Here is a 15,050-nt window from a genome sequence, read left to right as displayed (position 1 = left end):
GGATAAGTGATACAATTCATCTTATTATAACAAAGTAATTTCAATAATTACAAAAACTGAACTACCAATATCAATTTCTAAAAGTATTCTTACTGAAATTAAATCTTTGGCCATCTCAATTGAAGTGCCATCAAAGATTCAATATACTAATGGTGACATACTTAAAAAAAGAATATTCAATGAAAGAAAATAACACAAAAAAAACATTCACAACCTTTTGCATCCTGGGACCTTACCATGTGCTTTTGGCTTTCACTACTTGCCCCCCTTTTAGGAATGTGGATGCTGTCCTATTAAAATCCCTTTCCCTGGAGACAGTAACCTAACCTGGTATTTTTTTTTTCATATATACTTTATTGTGCAAAAGTATAAACATACAATAAATTAGCATTTTACGGATGAGGTACAGTATAAAACTTAATTCAATATGTCAACTGTGTATGAAATCTTTGATACATCTCGGTGTTAAAGGGACACTATAGTCACCTGAACAACTTTAGCTTAATGAAGCCATTTTGGTGTATAGAACATGCCCCTGCAACCTCACTGCTCAATCCTCTGCCATTTAGGAGTAAAATCCATTTGTTTATGAACCCTAGTCACACCTCCCTGCATGTGACTTGCACAGCATTCCATAAACACTTCCTGTAAAGAGAGCCCTATTTAGGCTTTCTTTATTGCAAGTTCTGTTTAATTAAGATTTTCTTATCCCCTGCTATGTTAATAGCTTGCTAGACCCTGCAAGCGCTGCCTGTATGTGATTAAAGTTCAATTTAGAGATTGAGATACAATTATTTAAGGTAAATTGCATCTGTTTGAAAGTGAAACCATTTTTTTTTCATGCAGGCTCTGTCAATCATAGCCAGGGGAGGTGTGGCTAGGGCTGCATAAACAGAAACAAAGTGATTTAACTCCTAAATGACAGTGAATTGAGTAGTGAAATTGCAGGGGAATGATCTATACACTAAAACTGCTTTATTTAGCTCAAGTAATTTAGGTGACGATAGTGTTCCTTTAAGTTACCAGAATGGCAAGGTAATAAAGTTACAAGGTTACAAGATAATAATATAATAATGGTACACATATACTAGAGGTCGTATATTTCTACACAGTAACGTGTGAGAGGCTATGTCTAGTTTCCTGAGCCCAGCTTATGTCAGTGTACTTGCCGGAACTATTGGTTTAACATGTCTCACACCTGTTTTTCGGAAGTCTCCAGCTGATTCGTAATGGAAGTGGCTTCTGTGTGTAAAGGTGTGTGATGGTACATGGGCGGTGTCCCCTTCCCCCCTGCCTCAGTGGTCTTGTCTTTAGTTTCAACTAGGTGCTGTCTGTGGGTTATGGGCAACCCGGGTGTGGGAAGGATTGTGATGTCTCGTTATTGTGATTGTCTAAGGAAGTCACACCACCCACCCCATATGGCAGTGTACGTTTGATATTTGTTCGATAGGGAGAAGCATATTTCTTCCATTTCTCTTGTATTCTCGACTTTTTGTATCCAGTCCCTGACAGAGGGGGTTTTGGTCATTTCCACATGAGTGGGATCATTTGATTGGCTGCCGTTATAAGGTGGAGGAGGAGAGGGTTTTTTTGTTTGGGGTTATGTCTTGGGGGGATAAGGAAGAGGAAGGTATCTGGAGACAGAGGAAGTGTTTCCCTTGGTATAGTATGGATGACGCCTGCAATGCATGTCCAGAATTTGCGTATCTCGGGGAATAACCACCATATGTGTGCAGCAGTGCTATTGTGTTGATGGCATCTCCAACATCGGTTAGAGGACTGTGGGAAAATGGAAAGCAATTTAGCTGGGGTGAAGTATCATCTGACTATACGTTTGTAATTCCTCTCTTGAGTGGCTGTGTTTCTGGATGATTTGTGAATGTTCCTGAATACAGTGCGCCAAGTTTCTGGGGGTATAGTGATGTTTAGTTCTTTTTCCCATATTGTGGTGAATGCTGGAAGTTTATTAGGCATAGTGGAAAGTAAAAGTTTATACATTATAGATATCAACTTTTTTTTATGTCTTAGACTTTGCAGTGGTGTTCAAATTGAGTAAGGTCTCGAATTTCACCCTGTGCTAATGAGCTCGTATGTATAAAGTGTGTAAGTTGATTATGACGTAGAGTTAGTAGTGTTGTGATTTGATCTTTCGGGAGCCTAACCTGGTTTTTGTATTGTTCCTAACTCTATTTTGTGTGTTAGACCTCCCTCTCCTTTTAATTTTGTTTCACTAACAGAATAAACAATAGTGCAGCAATCCAATTAAACTAGGCAACACATCTCCCCCTATAAAAGTTCCAATCAATGGAAAAAACATACGTAGAAACAAAATCCAAAACCAAAACATTACACTTCAATGACTCTCTTATGGTAATACCTAAACTAATGTGTGATACAGTGCTGCAGAATTAATTGGTACTTTATAAATAATAATAATAATACTAATAATCTTCTTCTTCTCAAAGCTGACATAGAAATATGTAGTTTTCAAGCCTACCTGCAACCCATTTGCTAAAGAGGTCTAAAACATGTTGAAAAAGTTCGGGACAACACAAAGTAACACGCTTCCTTCCGCACACATCGGATTTCAAAGCTTTTTTACCTATTAACGTTTATCCATTTACATGGACTGGTATAGTTTACATATAATAATTGTCTGTCTAGTTTATGATAAAGGCTATCTGTTTACATACTAGAGTTATATTTCATCTCTAATTAGCAATCCTGCTACAAGACTTCAGATACTGCCGAGTGCTTCTTTTTAATTAATACTTTTTAGTTTTTTCATTAAAATGGTATAAAAGCATTGATGGTTTGCATCTCTCTTTCTTATATAAACTAACACCACCAATACATGGAAAATGTTAAAATTGCACAGCGCTAAATGAAGTGTTTTCTGTAGGATATTTTTGTTACTATTAGCTATGTTGAGCATTGATTTAAATTTCCAATTATTTCGGAGCTCCCGATCAAAGTAATTAATTCTGTGTTTTACATGAAGATTTTTCTTTCACAGTCCATCTTTAATATAGGACAACAGCTGCTTCCCCATGAGAAAAAACAGCTACTGCAACTCTACCTACTTTTTCCTAGCTGGAAATGGACCACTAAAAATGCTAATGTCAGCTGCAAAGGCTGTCTCAGCATGCGTTTGGAACCCTATTGCAGGGCCTACTGTGGTTCCTAAGGACCTGGAGAAAGAGACAAGTATGGAGAATTCTCCAAGATGAAAATAGTGTCGAAGTAGTACATGGAAGCATGTGAGGGATGCTAACATAGGGGTAAGAACAAAGATTGGTCTTTTTGTGCCCAAAATTAACTGTACAGGAAGATGGCGAATTCACAGAGCATACCAGTCACTCATTTGCAACCAATAAGTGGTATGTGTTATGAATACAATGAGTACTGTCTCATCTCACCTTGCAGTCACTTAAAAACACATCCAGTGTTAACATGTATACTTCTCATAGACTGGCAGCCTGTTCAACCCGAAATACTGCAGTACATTAGGATATACCTGTTCAGGCCCAGAGAAAATTGAGATGATGGTCTACTAATCCATTCACAAATGAAGTGGTGAGATAGGAAAGGCCCTACACAATATTGGTAGGATGTGCTCATTGAGAGGAAATAATCAAGTAATGGAATAAAAGGCAGTGGAACTGATAAGTAGAGAAGTGAAATGGGAATGGAATGCATGAAGAAGGCACAATATTGTCGGAGAAGCAAAAGCCTCAGATGAAAGATAGGAATAGTGATATATAGAAAATGGAGAGTGGGTAACTGAGTGGCAGGTAGTAAATGGTAGCAAGATAAAGGAGCGGAAGGTGGGCAGTGGATAAATATCGCTCCCGGAAATAATTGAACATCAGCCCTATTTTATAGTCTGCTCTTCAAGCACATAAAAGATGAAACAAGTAAAGTGAAAACACAAAAGATTTTTTTGACCTCAATCAAACATTGTCTAACTAAATTATCATAACCACATTGGAGGAACTACCATTGCTACACAAACAGCCATCTGTACTAATGAATTGAAAGTTATCCTGCATCGAAGACAATCTGACGCTGCATTCAGTAAAACACAAATAATGCTGATTCTACCCATCCTTTCTAAGCACAAAATAACGCTATTATACAGGCTTACACAAACAGCTTAAGCGATTTTATTTCAGTAAAGCAAATGGTGCATAATAATTGGATAAATCTAAGTACATGTCTAGATATCCATATTTGACCATAAATTAATCAAATATAGCATTGTATAAGCAAATTGCAGTGCATTATTCCAAAGCCTCGACTCAAGTAAGCACTGATCTGCCTTAAAGCATTTAGTAATGTTTCCTAGTTCAGACTCGGTCGAGCATGAAGATAAATAAGCTACGAATAATAATATTGAAATTTCACTACAAATTTAAATCTTAACTTGTGTATGTTTAAATCAATTCAAAATATATAAGTATTATTTTAATATTTAGCTTTGAAGAATCATAGGGATGACGCAAATATGACTAGCCATGGCTACATCAAATGTAGAGCAGAGTGTTGTGTGAGGTTTCAATATTAATTAAGCACATGGACAATTTTTATTCAATTTGATCTCTTCCTTAATTAGAATGTGTATACATATAATCGGCCATGTTTTGACTTGAATAGTATTGAAAAACAAAACATAAATAAAGTCTACGTACTTCCCCCTACCATCCCAATCCTTATCTTCCTTCACCCAAAAAGTTAATTTCTAAACTACAGTTTCATTAATCCTACTGTCTTGCTTAAAGTGACTGACCGCAAACAAAGTAATTTCCTTCTGCACCATATAGTAGTATGTTTGGTCCTGTGTATGAAAAGCTGCCAGTGTAGAGATAATGAAAGGGCATGGAACAAAACAGGGCATATTTTGAAGGCTGCAATATTATTATTATGTTATTATTTATATAGCACCAACAAATTGCACAGCGCTTTACAGTGGGTGGACAAACAAACATGTAGTTGTAACCAGACAAGTTGGACGCACAGGAACAGAGGGGTTGAGGGCCCTGCTCAATGAGTTTACATGCTAGAGGGAGTGGGGTAAAGTGACACAAAAGGTAAGGGTAGTATTAGACTAATGACAGTTGCAAGAGAGGAATCAGTCGGGAGCTATTAACAGTTTAATTGATACGCTTTTATGAAGAAGTGGGTTTTTAATGATTTTTTGAAGGAGTGGAGACTGGGTGAGCATCTAACGGAGGAGGGAAGCGAGTTCCACAGGAATGGTGCAGCCCTCAAGAAGTCTTGAAGGTGAGCATCAGAGGTGGGAGTACGGACAGAAGATAGACGTAAGTCTTCAGCAGAGCATGATGGCCTATACAGGACATACTTGTGTATTAGGGAGGATAGATAGGTGGGAGCAGCATTATGTAGCGATTTGAAAGCAAGAACCAGAATTTTAAATTGAGCCCTATATCTTACAGGAAGCCAATGAAGGGACTGATAGAACGGTGAGGCGTGGGAGGTGTGCACGGACAGGAAGATGAGCCTTATTATTCATTATGGACAATGAATAATGAGGCTCATCTTCCTGTCCCTTCCTGTCCCTTCTATTCAAGGGGGAGCCAAGGGTCAGTACCTTTGGGTTCAAGATACTTTTGGTTCCGTCTCCCCCGAAGGCATGGTTTAATGAACCATCCCCCTTTAAATATGCATCTTTTGTGACAGGGTGGAAAGATGTATATAAATGGGAGGTGAGGTAGGGATTAAGTTATATAGAGAGAGATAGAGACAATGTGCTGGTCTTGTGGTGCTCAAAGAAATGGGTGGTGCACAAAGGGCATACAGAATAAGTTCTATTCAACTAATTAAATGGATAGCACTTCAGTCATTAGTACAGTTTAGTGCCAGGGTCAGACAACAGCCTTCTCGGCAAAATTAGAACCCAGGCACTTTGGGCCAAATATTCATGGCGTATGTAGATGTTAAATATAACTTTCATGTAACACTGTGTATTCTTTTGGATGTGTATACTGTGAAGACGTGTAGGAATGCATGTTTGTATTTCAGTGTGTAAAATCAGTGTGAACGCACATGCATTTGAGTATAGTGAATATGACTGTTAACGGGGGAATGCATTTTGTCTGCTCTAAATATAATAAAGCAATGATGTATTTCTATGTAATTTCATATTATCAATCTTTATGTCAACGTGGGTTTGAATGTGGGTGTAATGTTGACGTGTCAATCCGAAAGTATAATCTGTGTAGTGTCAGAGAGTAAGAAATACAGACGTTTATTTGGATGTAACATAAGTGTGTGAATGCAGTATTCTACAAATGAGCAGAACAAATATGTGTTAAAGCAGGGATATATTTGTATGATGTTGCTTTGTGAATGCAAGCATGTATTTATGTTGAGTGTATGTTAATGCAGGGGTGTATTTTGGTGGAGAGCCTGTGTGTGTGAATACAGCAGACAGTTGGTGTATGAATGCCAACGTGCATTAGTGTGAAGAGTCTGTGCATGAAAGCAGGGATAGAATTGTATGGTGTATATATGTGTTAAAGCAGGAGTATATTTGAGTAGTGTGTGTTTGAACATAGAAGTGTTAGTGTGAGTGCGAATGCAGAGGTGAATGTATGAAGAATGTGAGAGTGTGTAAGCATGTGCAGATGAGGACTGTTTTAGAAATGTGTTAATGTGTGTTTGAATGAGGAGTATATCTGATATCTCTGTGTGCAAATGAGGGATATATTTGAAAGGGTTACACCAGCCATCAGAGCTCAATGTACTGGTTACGATGGTAGGAGTATCCTGGCAATGTTCATTCTTGCTCCTTGACACCCTGTGACTCTGCCAAAGATCGAGTTACACCTCTGACAGCAAAGAAATGAAACTCACTAAGTGCAGTGCAGTGGTGTGAAACACTGCATATACAAACTCTAGGTGCCATGACCACTTCAAATCACTGAAGTGGTCATGGCGCCTGGAGTAACCCTTGAAATCTGTGTCAGTGTTTGAGAATGAGGTATGTACTTATATGTTGCTAGTGCTTTTGATTTGCTTTCACCCACATTTCTATCATTTTACATACATTTATATAACACCCCTACAGTGAGTGACTCTTGTCATCAGCCTTACATGTCTCTTCATAATATCCCCATTTGCCTTTCCCCAGTCTCACTCTTTCATCAAATAAAAGCTTTTTTTCACTCCCTTAACCTCTGTTTCTCCTCAAGCCCAAATTTTCCTTCTCCCCCAAACTATTCATGCTGCATCCCTGGTGTCTCTGCCAGCTTGCTGCTTTTCTCCTCCTCATTCACATACTGTGAGAGCACTCTATGTGAGAGGAGAGAGCAGAAGATGTGACGTCACTTCCTATCCCAGCCTTCCCATGGGACACTAAGGGCAGGAAGAACAGAATAGCTGTCATGTGTCTCTTAGTAAGGGGGAGAAGCTTGCAGTGTGATAGGTTGCAGGGGCCCTCTTCGCTGGGGCGCATGGGCTCAGAACCTTTTTCTTGCAAGTTACTCCCATTTACTTTCTGGGTGCTGCCAACAGGTTGGCCTGGATGGCTAAAATTAACATAAAATCCCAGGCAACACACCTCTAAAAATAGAGATGTCTGGTTTTATCCATGCAAGTGTATTTGCTGTGTGCAGACATTACACCCCTCCATAAATACCATAATGTTTTTCAATCTTCTATCTGCAGAATGCTAGAAAAAAAATTCTTATAATTTTAGTTCTGAATCTGTTTGTTATACAACTGATATTTGTACAAATTATTTTTTCTCAATCTGTTTTAAATATTGCAATAAAAGGGATACTCCGTTTTACAAAATACACAATTTGTGTTTTATGGTTGCAAAATTTAAATAAAATGTACACTCGTTTTTTTTCTAAACAGTTCAGTGGTGAAGAGGTTATTGACCAAGCTTTCAGACAAATATATAATTTCTTTTAGACATTAATGATAAGAAAGCATGCTACTGTGAATTTTCCCAGTGCTTTATCAAAATAGCAAGAGCATAATGCCACAATAGCTACCCTAGTAATGTAATGCACTAAATACCATTATCAGCAGAGTGTCCAAACACATATAAGCAGAAACACAAAATTAAAATGGCAACCTGCAGGATCAAACCTCAGCTACAAATTAACATTATCCACCAATGCATTTTGTAAAGCATTACTTGAATTTGAATAGATTCAAACAGTACAAAATGTTACAAATATTCTCAAAATGCAATCTGTAAAGAATTCATTTACTAGACACGAGCACAGTTTAGTACTAGAATAGAAATAACAATTTGTGAAACATTAGTTTTACTAACTAAACAATGTTAAAATAAGTAAGACGTAAACAGTAAAGTAAAAAAATTCCAGGACTTTATTATATGTTGCTGACTCATTACATCAAGACTCTATATAGTAATATAGACAGATGTCTCTATTCTCCAATTTATCCATTTAGGTTTATATTCACTAAGCAGTGTGTGTGTTGACAGCTGACTTGCAGCATTAAGGATAAAAAAAGCAGCAATAAAAAAAATAGTAATAATTGCTGACTCTATTATTTTAGTGTACGCTAAGTCACTGTTAGTAACACTATACAACATTATACAAATATATTCGAGGCCAATACAAACCATTGTGTGGAAATCTATTCACAAACCGGACTTTACATAGGACACGAGGTCATGCGTTTAGACTAGAAGAAAGAAGATTTCGTCTAAGGCAAAGGAAAGGTTTTTTTACTGTAAGAACAATCAGGATGTGGAATTCTCTGCCTGAAGAAGTGGTTTTATCAGAGTCCATACAGATGTTCAAACAGCTACTAGATGCATACTTGCAAAAACAGAATATTCAAGGATATAATCTTTCAATGTAGGGTAATAACTGCTTGATCCAAGGATAAATCTGACTGCCATTCTGGGGTCAAGAAGGAATTTTTTTCCAAGCTTGTTGCAAAATTGGAAGTGCTTCAAACTGTTTTTTTTTTTTTTTTAATATGCCTTCTTTTGGATCAACAGCAAAAAACATATGTGAGGAAGGCTGAACTTGATGGACGCAAGTCTCTTTTCAGCTATGTAACTATGTAACTATGTAACACTACCAGTGCCAAAACCAAGACTCTTGATTAACTAATGGTAAGTACCTTATTTATGGCAAAACTGCACTTTAATATGAATAAATTAATGTTTTAATTAACATTCAATATATTGTGTTATATGTGGGTAAGTACATAAGAATTAGCAAACAAAATCTATATGCATAATTATATTTGAAATCTCTTCATACAACATGCATCTACATTAAGACAATCAGTAAACTATAAATTACATATTCTAGACTTCTAGACCTTAAAGGGACACTATAGCCACCAATACAACTTTAACTTAATGAAGCAGTTTTTGTGTATAGATTATGCCTCTGAAGTTTCACTGCTCAATTCTCTGACATTTAAGGGTAAAATTACTTTTGTTTCTGTTATGAAGCCCTAGCCACACCGCCCCAGGCTGTGATTGACATCGCCTGCATGAAAACAAAATAGTCTAATTTTCAATCAGATGTAACCTATTTTAAATGTTTTTATCTCCTGATCTTTAAATGTAACTTTACATACAAGAGGGTCCTGCAGTGTCAAGCAAGCTATTAACAGAGCAGTAGATAAGTAATTATCAATTAAATAGAATTTCCAATAAAGGAAGTGTAAACATTAGATGGCTATTTACAGGAAGTGTTTAGTAAGGCTGTGTAAGTCACATGCAGGTGTGTCAATGGCTGCATAAATAAAATGATTTAACTCCTAAATGGCAAAGAATTGAGCAGTGAGCATACAGGGGCATGATATATGCACAAACAACTGCTTCATTAAGCAAACCAGTGTGACCAACAACTTCTAAATTCCATCATGATGCTATCTATCTATCTATCTCTATATATACACACAGATATATATATATATATATATATATATATATATAGATATAGATATAGATATATATTACAAGAAATAAATATATATATTTACAGTATATCACATTACACAGAAGAATGCTTGAGAAGAACAGCCTTCTGACAATCAACTTCAAACCTAAGGTACAAAATCAGATCTTGAAAACCTCCACGTACAAAGAGAATATTTATTCTTTACAGTATCTTCAATTTCCAGGATGAATAGAATTCCATTACAAGACAACATTTCTCCCTAAAGTGAAGAATATTTTCCCACACTGTACACAGTCACAGATAGTAACTCACAGGCTGTGAGTGCGGCAAAGTACACATAAAAATAATAGATTTAAGTTATCGCTCCATGATACCAAATCATTATTTCAACTACCTTTTTACCACATTGTGGATGACAAATGGGAACATTTCTGGGAAATGGACTATGAGTTTCACTGACAGAATAAATGGCTTACGCTAATTTATTTTGTATGGCCAAGTAAAATTATTGCATGTTATAAAATAGCTCAATAAATGTGGACATTCAAGTGAATTCTGCTTTTTTACAGCTTTCTGCTTGCACTCCTTTATAGCCAAAGTTAATTTTGTTTACACAAGAAAATGGTGATATTTAACTATATTTCTTAACAGCTAGCAGCATATGCATATAAAAACATTTTATCGGCAGTTGTTTGGTGAAAATCACCTATACTTTCAAATAGGACTTCATAAAAGATATCAACACTTAACACCTGCATCTATGTTGAGAAAGAAAACATTTTTACAAAGATTACAATACACCAGGTGTGTCCCAAAATCATCTGACACAAGCAAACCATTTATGGCATACCAACATAACAAGTCATGCTTCAACCAATCTTGGTACAATTTTTAAAACACACAAAAAAAAAAACAACCATGAGCTGACAGTAATAATTTCACATACACAATGTATTAAGAGAAATAAGAGAGGCATTTGGAATGGATGTTATTGCTTGTCTTACCCTATTGTGTGTCTGCGTTTGGCCCACCAGGATCAGAATATTAGAAGAGATGATTGATAAACAGAAGTTTATCAGAATAATTGACCTCTCAGACTTGATGTATCTGTTCAAATAAAAACAAACACAGATGTATTTATGTACAGTACATGGAAAATGTCATATTTAAAACACACACACAGGTATAAATATATGTGTACATATTGCACAGTAAACCATTTTTGGCAACCTATTTATATGAAATACACATGGAAGAAGCTCCAGATGAGCATCTTAAGCTCTTGGGGCACAATGAGACTAAGCAGATGGAAAAACAGCCAGTGGTGGGGGTTGGAGTAATTTCCTTGTCTGTATATTATTGACTTCAATTTGTCTTTTTCTAACAAACTAAATCTTTCGATACTGTTTACACATACTGTGCTTAGCTGATTGCAATAAGTGAACTTGAAATTTTAAATGAATGTCCAACATAGTTAAAATGCTTAAACGTGTACTGCATGGTGTGAGAAAAATATCACAATGGAGTCCTCTTTTCTCCATATGTGTCTGTCCCTATTTTCTTATTGTGTGAATAATGGTGATCTATATTTTTACCACTACTTTGACAACACATCTATAAATTGTAGAAGGAGTAGAAGGATAGTATATATATATATATACACATGATTTGATAAGCTCTAATAAAATTGTGAGAAGTAACAGGCTATGCAAATTGTAGGCATGTAAAATACAATGGGAAAATGTGTGTAGGCTGAGGTACATAGAAACAGGATGTTGGTAGACTTGGTCTTTCAAAATTTGAAACATTTATATCCAGTATTTGTGGTTTCAAATCAGTCTTTAAGAAAGCTTACTTTGAATACAAATGCACATTTTTTTTCCTTCCTATGCATATTTTGATAAACATTTTTTTTATTTTGCTTAATGGGAATATCAGGTTTTCATTTTTGGATGGAATGGGTGAGGGCTTTAATTCCTAGCTCTTGTATTTCACTTCATGGTGCAAGCAGCAAAGAATTTGACTTTTGGGAGTTAGAGGTGTCTGAGAGTTATGGTACCTATCGTCACTTGAGATGTAAATGTATCCCTGGGTTCTCAATTTTTATTTTGTGTTTATAAGTGTTATGCTCTGTGATTGCATTGCTGGTAAGAGGGTGTTTAATCATTACCAAGTAAACATCAGGCACAACAAGCATGTCTTCCATCTGAAACATTTCAATTCATCAGGATTAATGCTTCTTGAGTTCTTCAGTCATAACAATAATGACCAAAACACACCTCAGTGTTGTGTATGAGCTATAGGTTGGAGGGCAACTCAGAGTAATCTGAAGGCCTACCCAGTCTGCAGATCTCTGCTTGGTGGACCTTGTATGGGATTTATTGGACAGAAGAGTTAAAGAAAACATATTCTCAAGTGTCCTACTTTTCTGGGAATTGTTTCAGAAGAGGTAGGAAGGCAAGTTGAATTTAGAATACCTCATGAAGACTGTTCATTTTATGCCTTTTATTTGTTAAGATATTATTAAAGAAAAATATTGGCTTTTTAGACATTTCCCATTAACCAAATTGTAAACGAATTTCAATATGTTTCTAGTTCTGTTTTTGCTCTATTATATTTATGCTTTGCTTAATTGACAAAGTAATCAAATGCCACATTGTGAAGTTATGTGAATAATCATTAAACACGGAGGAATGCCACCATAATCTGTGCCACAGTGTGGAGAGATCTCTTTGCTATGTACCTAGAGGACAGGCTCCCATAGACCATAGTGTGAGAACGTGGTTAGGTTGTAGTAAGTGGTTGTGCATTGTTTTTTTTTTTTTGGGGGGGGAAGGAAGAGTGGGAATCTGGTGGCCCATGTATATATTCATGCAACATGTCAAAAAACTACATCCCTGTCTTTCAGGAAGTAATTTGGCATATGTACAATTTCTTTCACCATTTATTCTGTGAAGTTTGTGAGAGTTTTGAATTTTTAAAAGTGTTTTTTAAGGACCTAACATATGTTTCCTTGAGTAGGTAGGCTTGATGTCTTTTAGTCCATATGAGGTTGAAGACATTTATGACTGTTTCAAGGAATCTATCCAGGGATGCATAAGCAATCAGATTCAGCAGATAACAGACCTTTTAGTCCAAATTTTAGTCCATAACAGTGAAATTCTACAAATCGATACTTTCTATGTAAACGACTATTTACTAAAATTTTAATTTCTCGTGTTAATGCCTGGCAATTCCCAGTGTAGTGAATAACCCTGAAAATTATTATTTTTTTTTTATTATTAAATAGTTTGTTTTTTTCGCATTCATACAAGATTAAGATATTAATTAAAGAATGTTTTATTGCAAAATAAATACAATGAGGTTTGTCCAATGATAAGTAATCGGTTCTATGTTTCATTTATAATAAAATAGGCAGTTACAAAATTCCCTGCTACTGTTATAGGACCTCATAACCCTTTCGCTTATTGAAAACATATTTCACTAGCTCCAACAGCAACCTCTGTGATAGAGGAGGCAGAACAATATGAGGGAACTGTAACATTTCAAAGTTCCTTTAGCAAGAGCCTAGAAAGAAAAATGAACTCACAACCTGCAATACATCCCACTCTTTTGGAACTATATATATGTGTAAGCACAAGGAATTGCTTTAAGCTTCCTTGTCATGCAAGATTCCCATGAGTATTAAAGTATGTAAATTAATATGTCATTCTTTATGTCTAGCAATGTGTGAGTGAGACACAAGGAGGCCTTTGAATGGGTCTCATCAGCATGTTCTTGGGGGACTTTATGCATTCTGCCTACTGATAGGCAATGTTTTAAAGTGCCCCTTGGCAGTATATGGAATTCATGTGCTCTTGATGTGAAATAAATGTAATAATCAAGTGCAGGATAGCAATGGATATGACATAATAATTTTTAGATTTTTGATAAACTTCTGTTTATCAAGCAGCACTTTCAAGTTTTGCAAGACACATTTCAACATCTATAAGTGTTCCGCAAAAACATAGTTATTTAGCATCTCTTGTTCTGTTTTAGGTTCGAGGGGTTCCACATTAAACTTCCTTCTTTCAACAAACTAGTAAATCAAACTGGCGGGTTGGAAGCAGCCAGTAAGTATCACCTCCTACGGTTTCCTGGTGCATCATGTCCCACAGTCCAAGACAGTCAACTTGGTTATCTTACCAGCCAGTCCAGCTCTGGATCAGAAATTAACAGTAAAGATGAAAAAAATGTGTAAGCCTCTAGTCTCACACACACACACACACATTATGCACACACGCATGCACGCAAACACGCAAACACCCCTCCCCCCCCCCCCCCCCCACACACACACACACACACATACATTATTTACTAAAATCAAGAAATCAAAGTGAATTCAATGTGAAATTAAATTTCAGGCAAATGTAGCTGAATTGGAAAACAATAAATTAGATATCTTTCAAAGTTTGGCCTAAACTATTAAATTATCTTTGAATTCTCTTGGAATGTTCACTGCATTAAATTACTCTGATCTAGCACATGACATGTATTGTGAATGACATCTACAAATTAAATAAGTTATTGTAAACTGCAACACTCACCCAATGTAACAAAATAAAACTTGTTATCTGATTCACATGAAACACATATTTAATATCATTTGACTATCATGAGAAAATACAAAAAAAATCTGAAAAGCAATTTCACAATAAGTTTAACATACTCTGTGTGCAGCTTGTTAGTTTGACAGCAATGTGATTTTTTTACTGCGTAATTCTGTTTTTATAATATTATTATTTAAAATAATATAGAATATATTGTACAATTTCACTTTGTATTGGTTTATTTTACACTAATAAGATTTTGTACGATGAATAATTCCCTGCAGGACGAAATTACTAGGGCAAAAATACTCCTTAGTACTTATAACAGTGTAGATATTCACCCAAAATACCACATCAATATAAATATAAACGTAGGGCACACTTAAAAGTTTTCCTTGGGTAAAAGTGTTTCCATTGAAGCAATATAACTGACAAGGTTGAAGAGTTTACAACACACTGAATAGAGGCTACACATTTTATAGGTTCAAGGTAATTTCATCAGGTGATGCTGCAGACGCTTGCTGATAGTGTA

At 35.9% G+C, this 15,050-nt stretch overlaps 1 protein-coding gene across 6 annotated transcripts in view; it reads right to left on the bottom strand.

Annotated features, from left to right (window-relative positions):
- The window catches only part of ADGRB3 (adhesion G protein-coupled receptor B3), an 880,860-nt gene that overhangs the window by 203,169 nt on the left and 662,641 nt on the right, over positions 1–15,050 (bottom strand). For all 6 annotated transcript variants that reach the window (XM_063442965.1, XM_063442970.1, XM_063442966.1 and 3 more), the window contains one exon: positions 10,934–11,036. In XM_063442965.1, the coding sequence (XP_063299035.1) occupies positions 10,934–11,036 (103 nt within the window). The remainder of the gene's footprint in view (positions 1–10,933; positions 11,037–15,050) is intronic.

Source organism: Pelobates fuscus, chromosome 2 (genome assembly GCF_036172605.1).
Source record: "Pelobates fuscus isolate aPelFus1 chromosome 2, aPelFus1.pri, whole genome shotgun sequence".
Lineage (NCBI taxonomy): Eukaryota > Metazoa > Chordata > Amphibia > Anura > Pelobatidae > Pelobates > Pelobates fuscus.
This window is presented reverse-complemented; position numbering and strand designations above follow the sequence as displayed.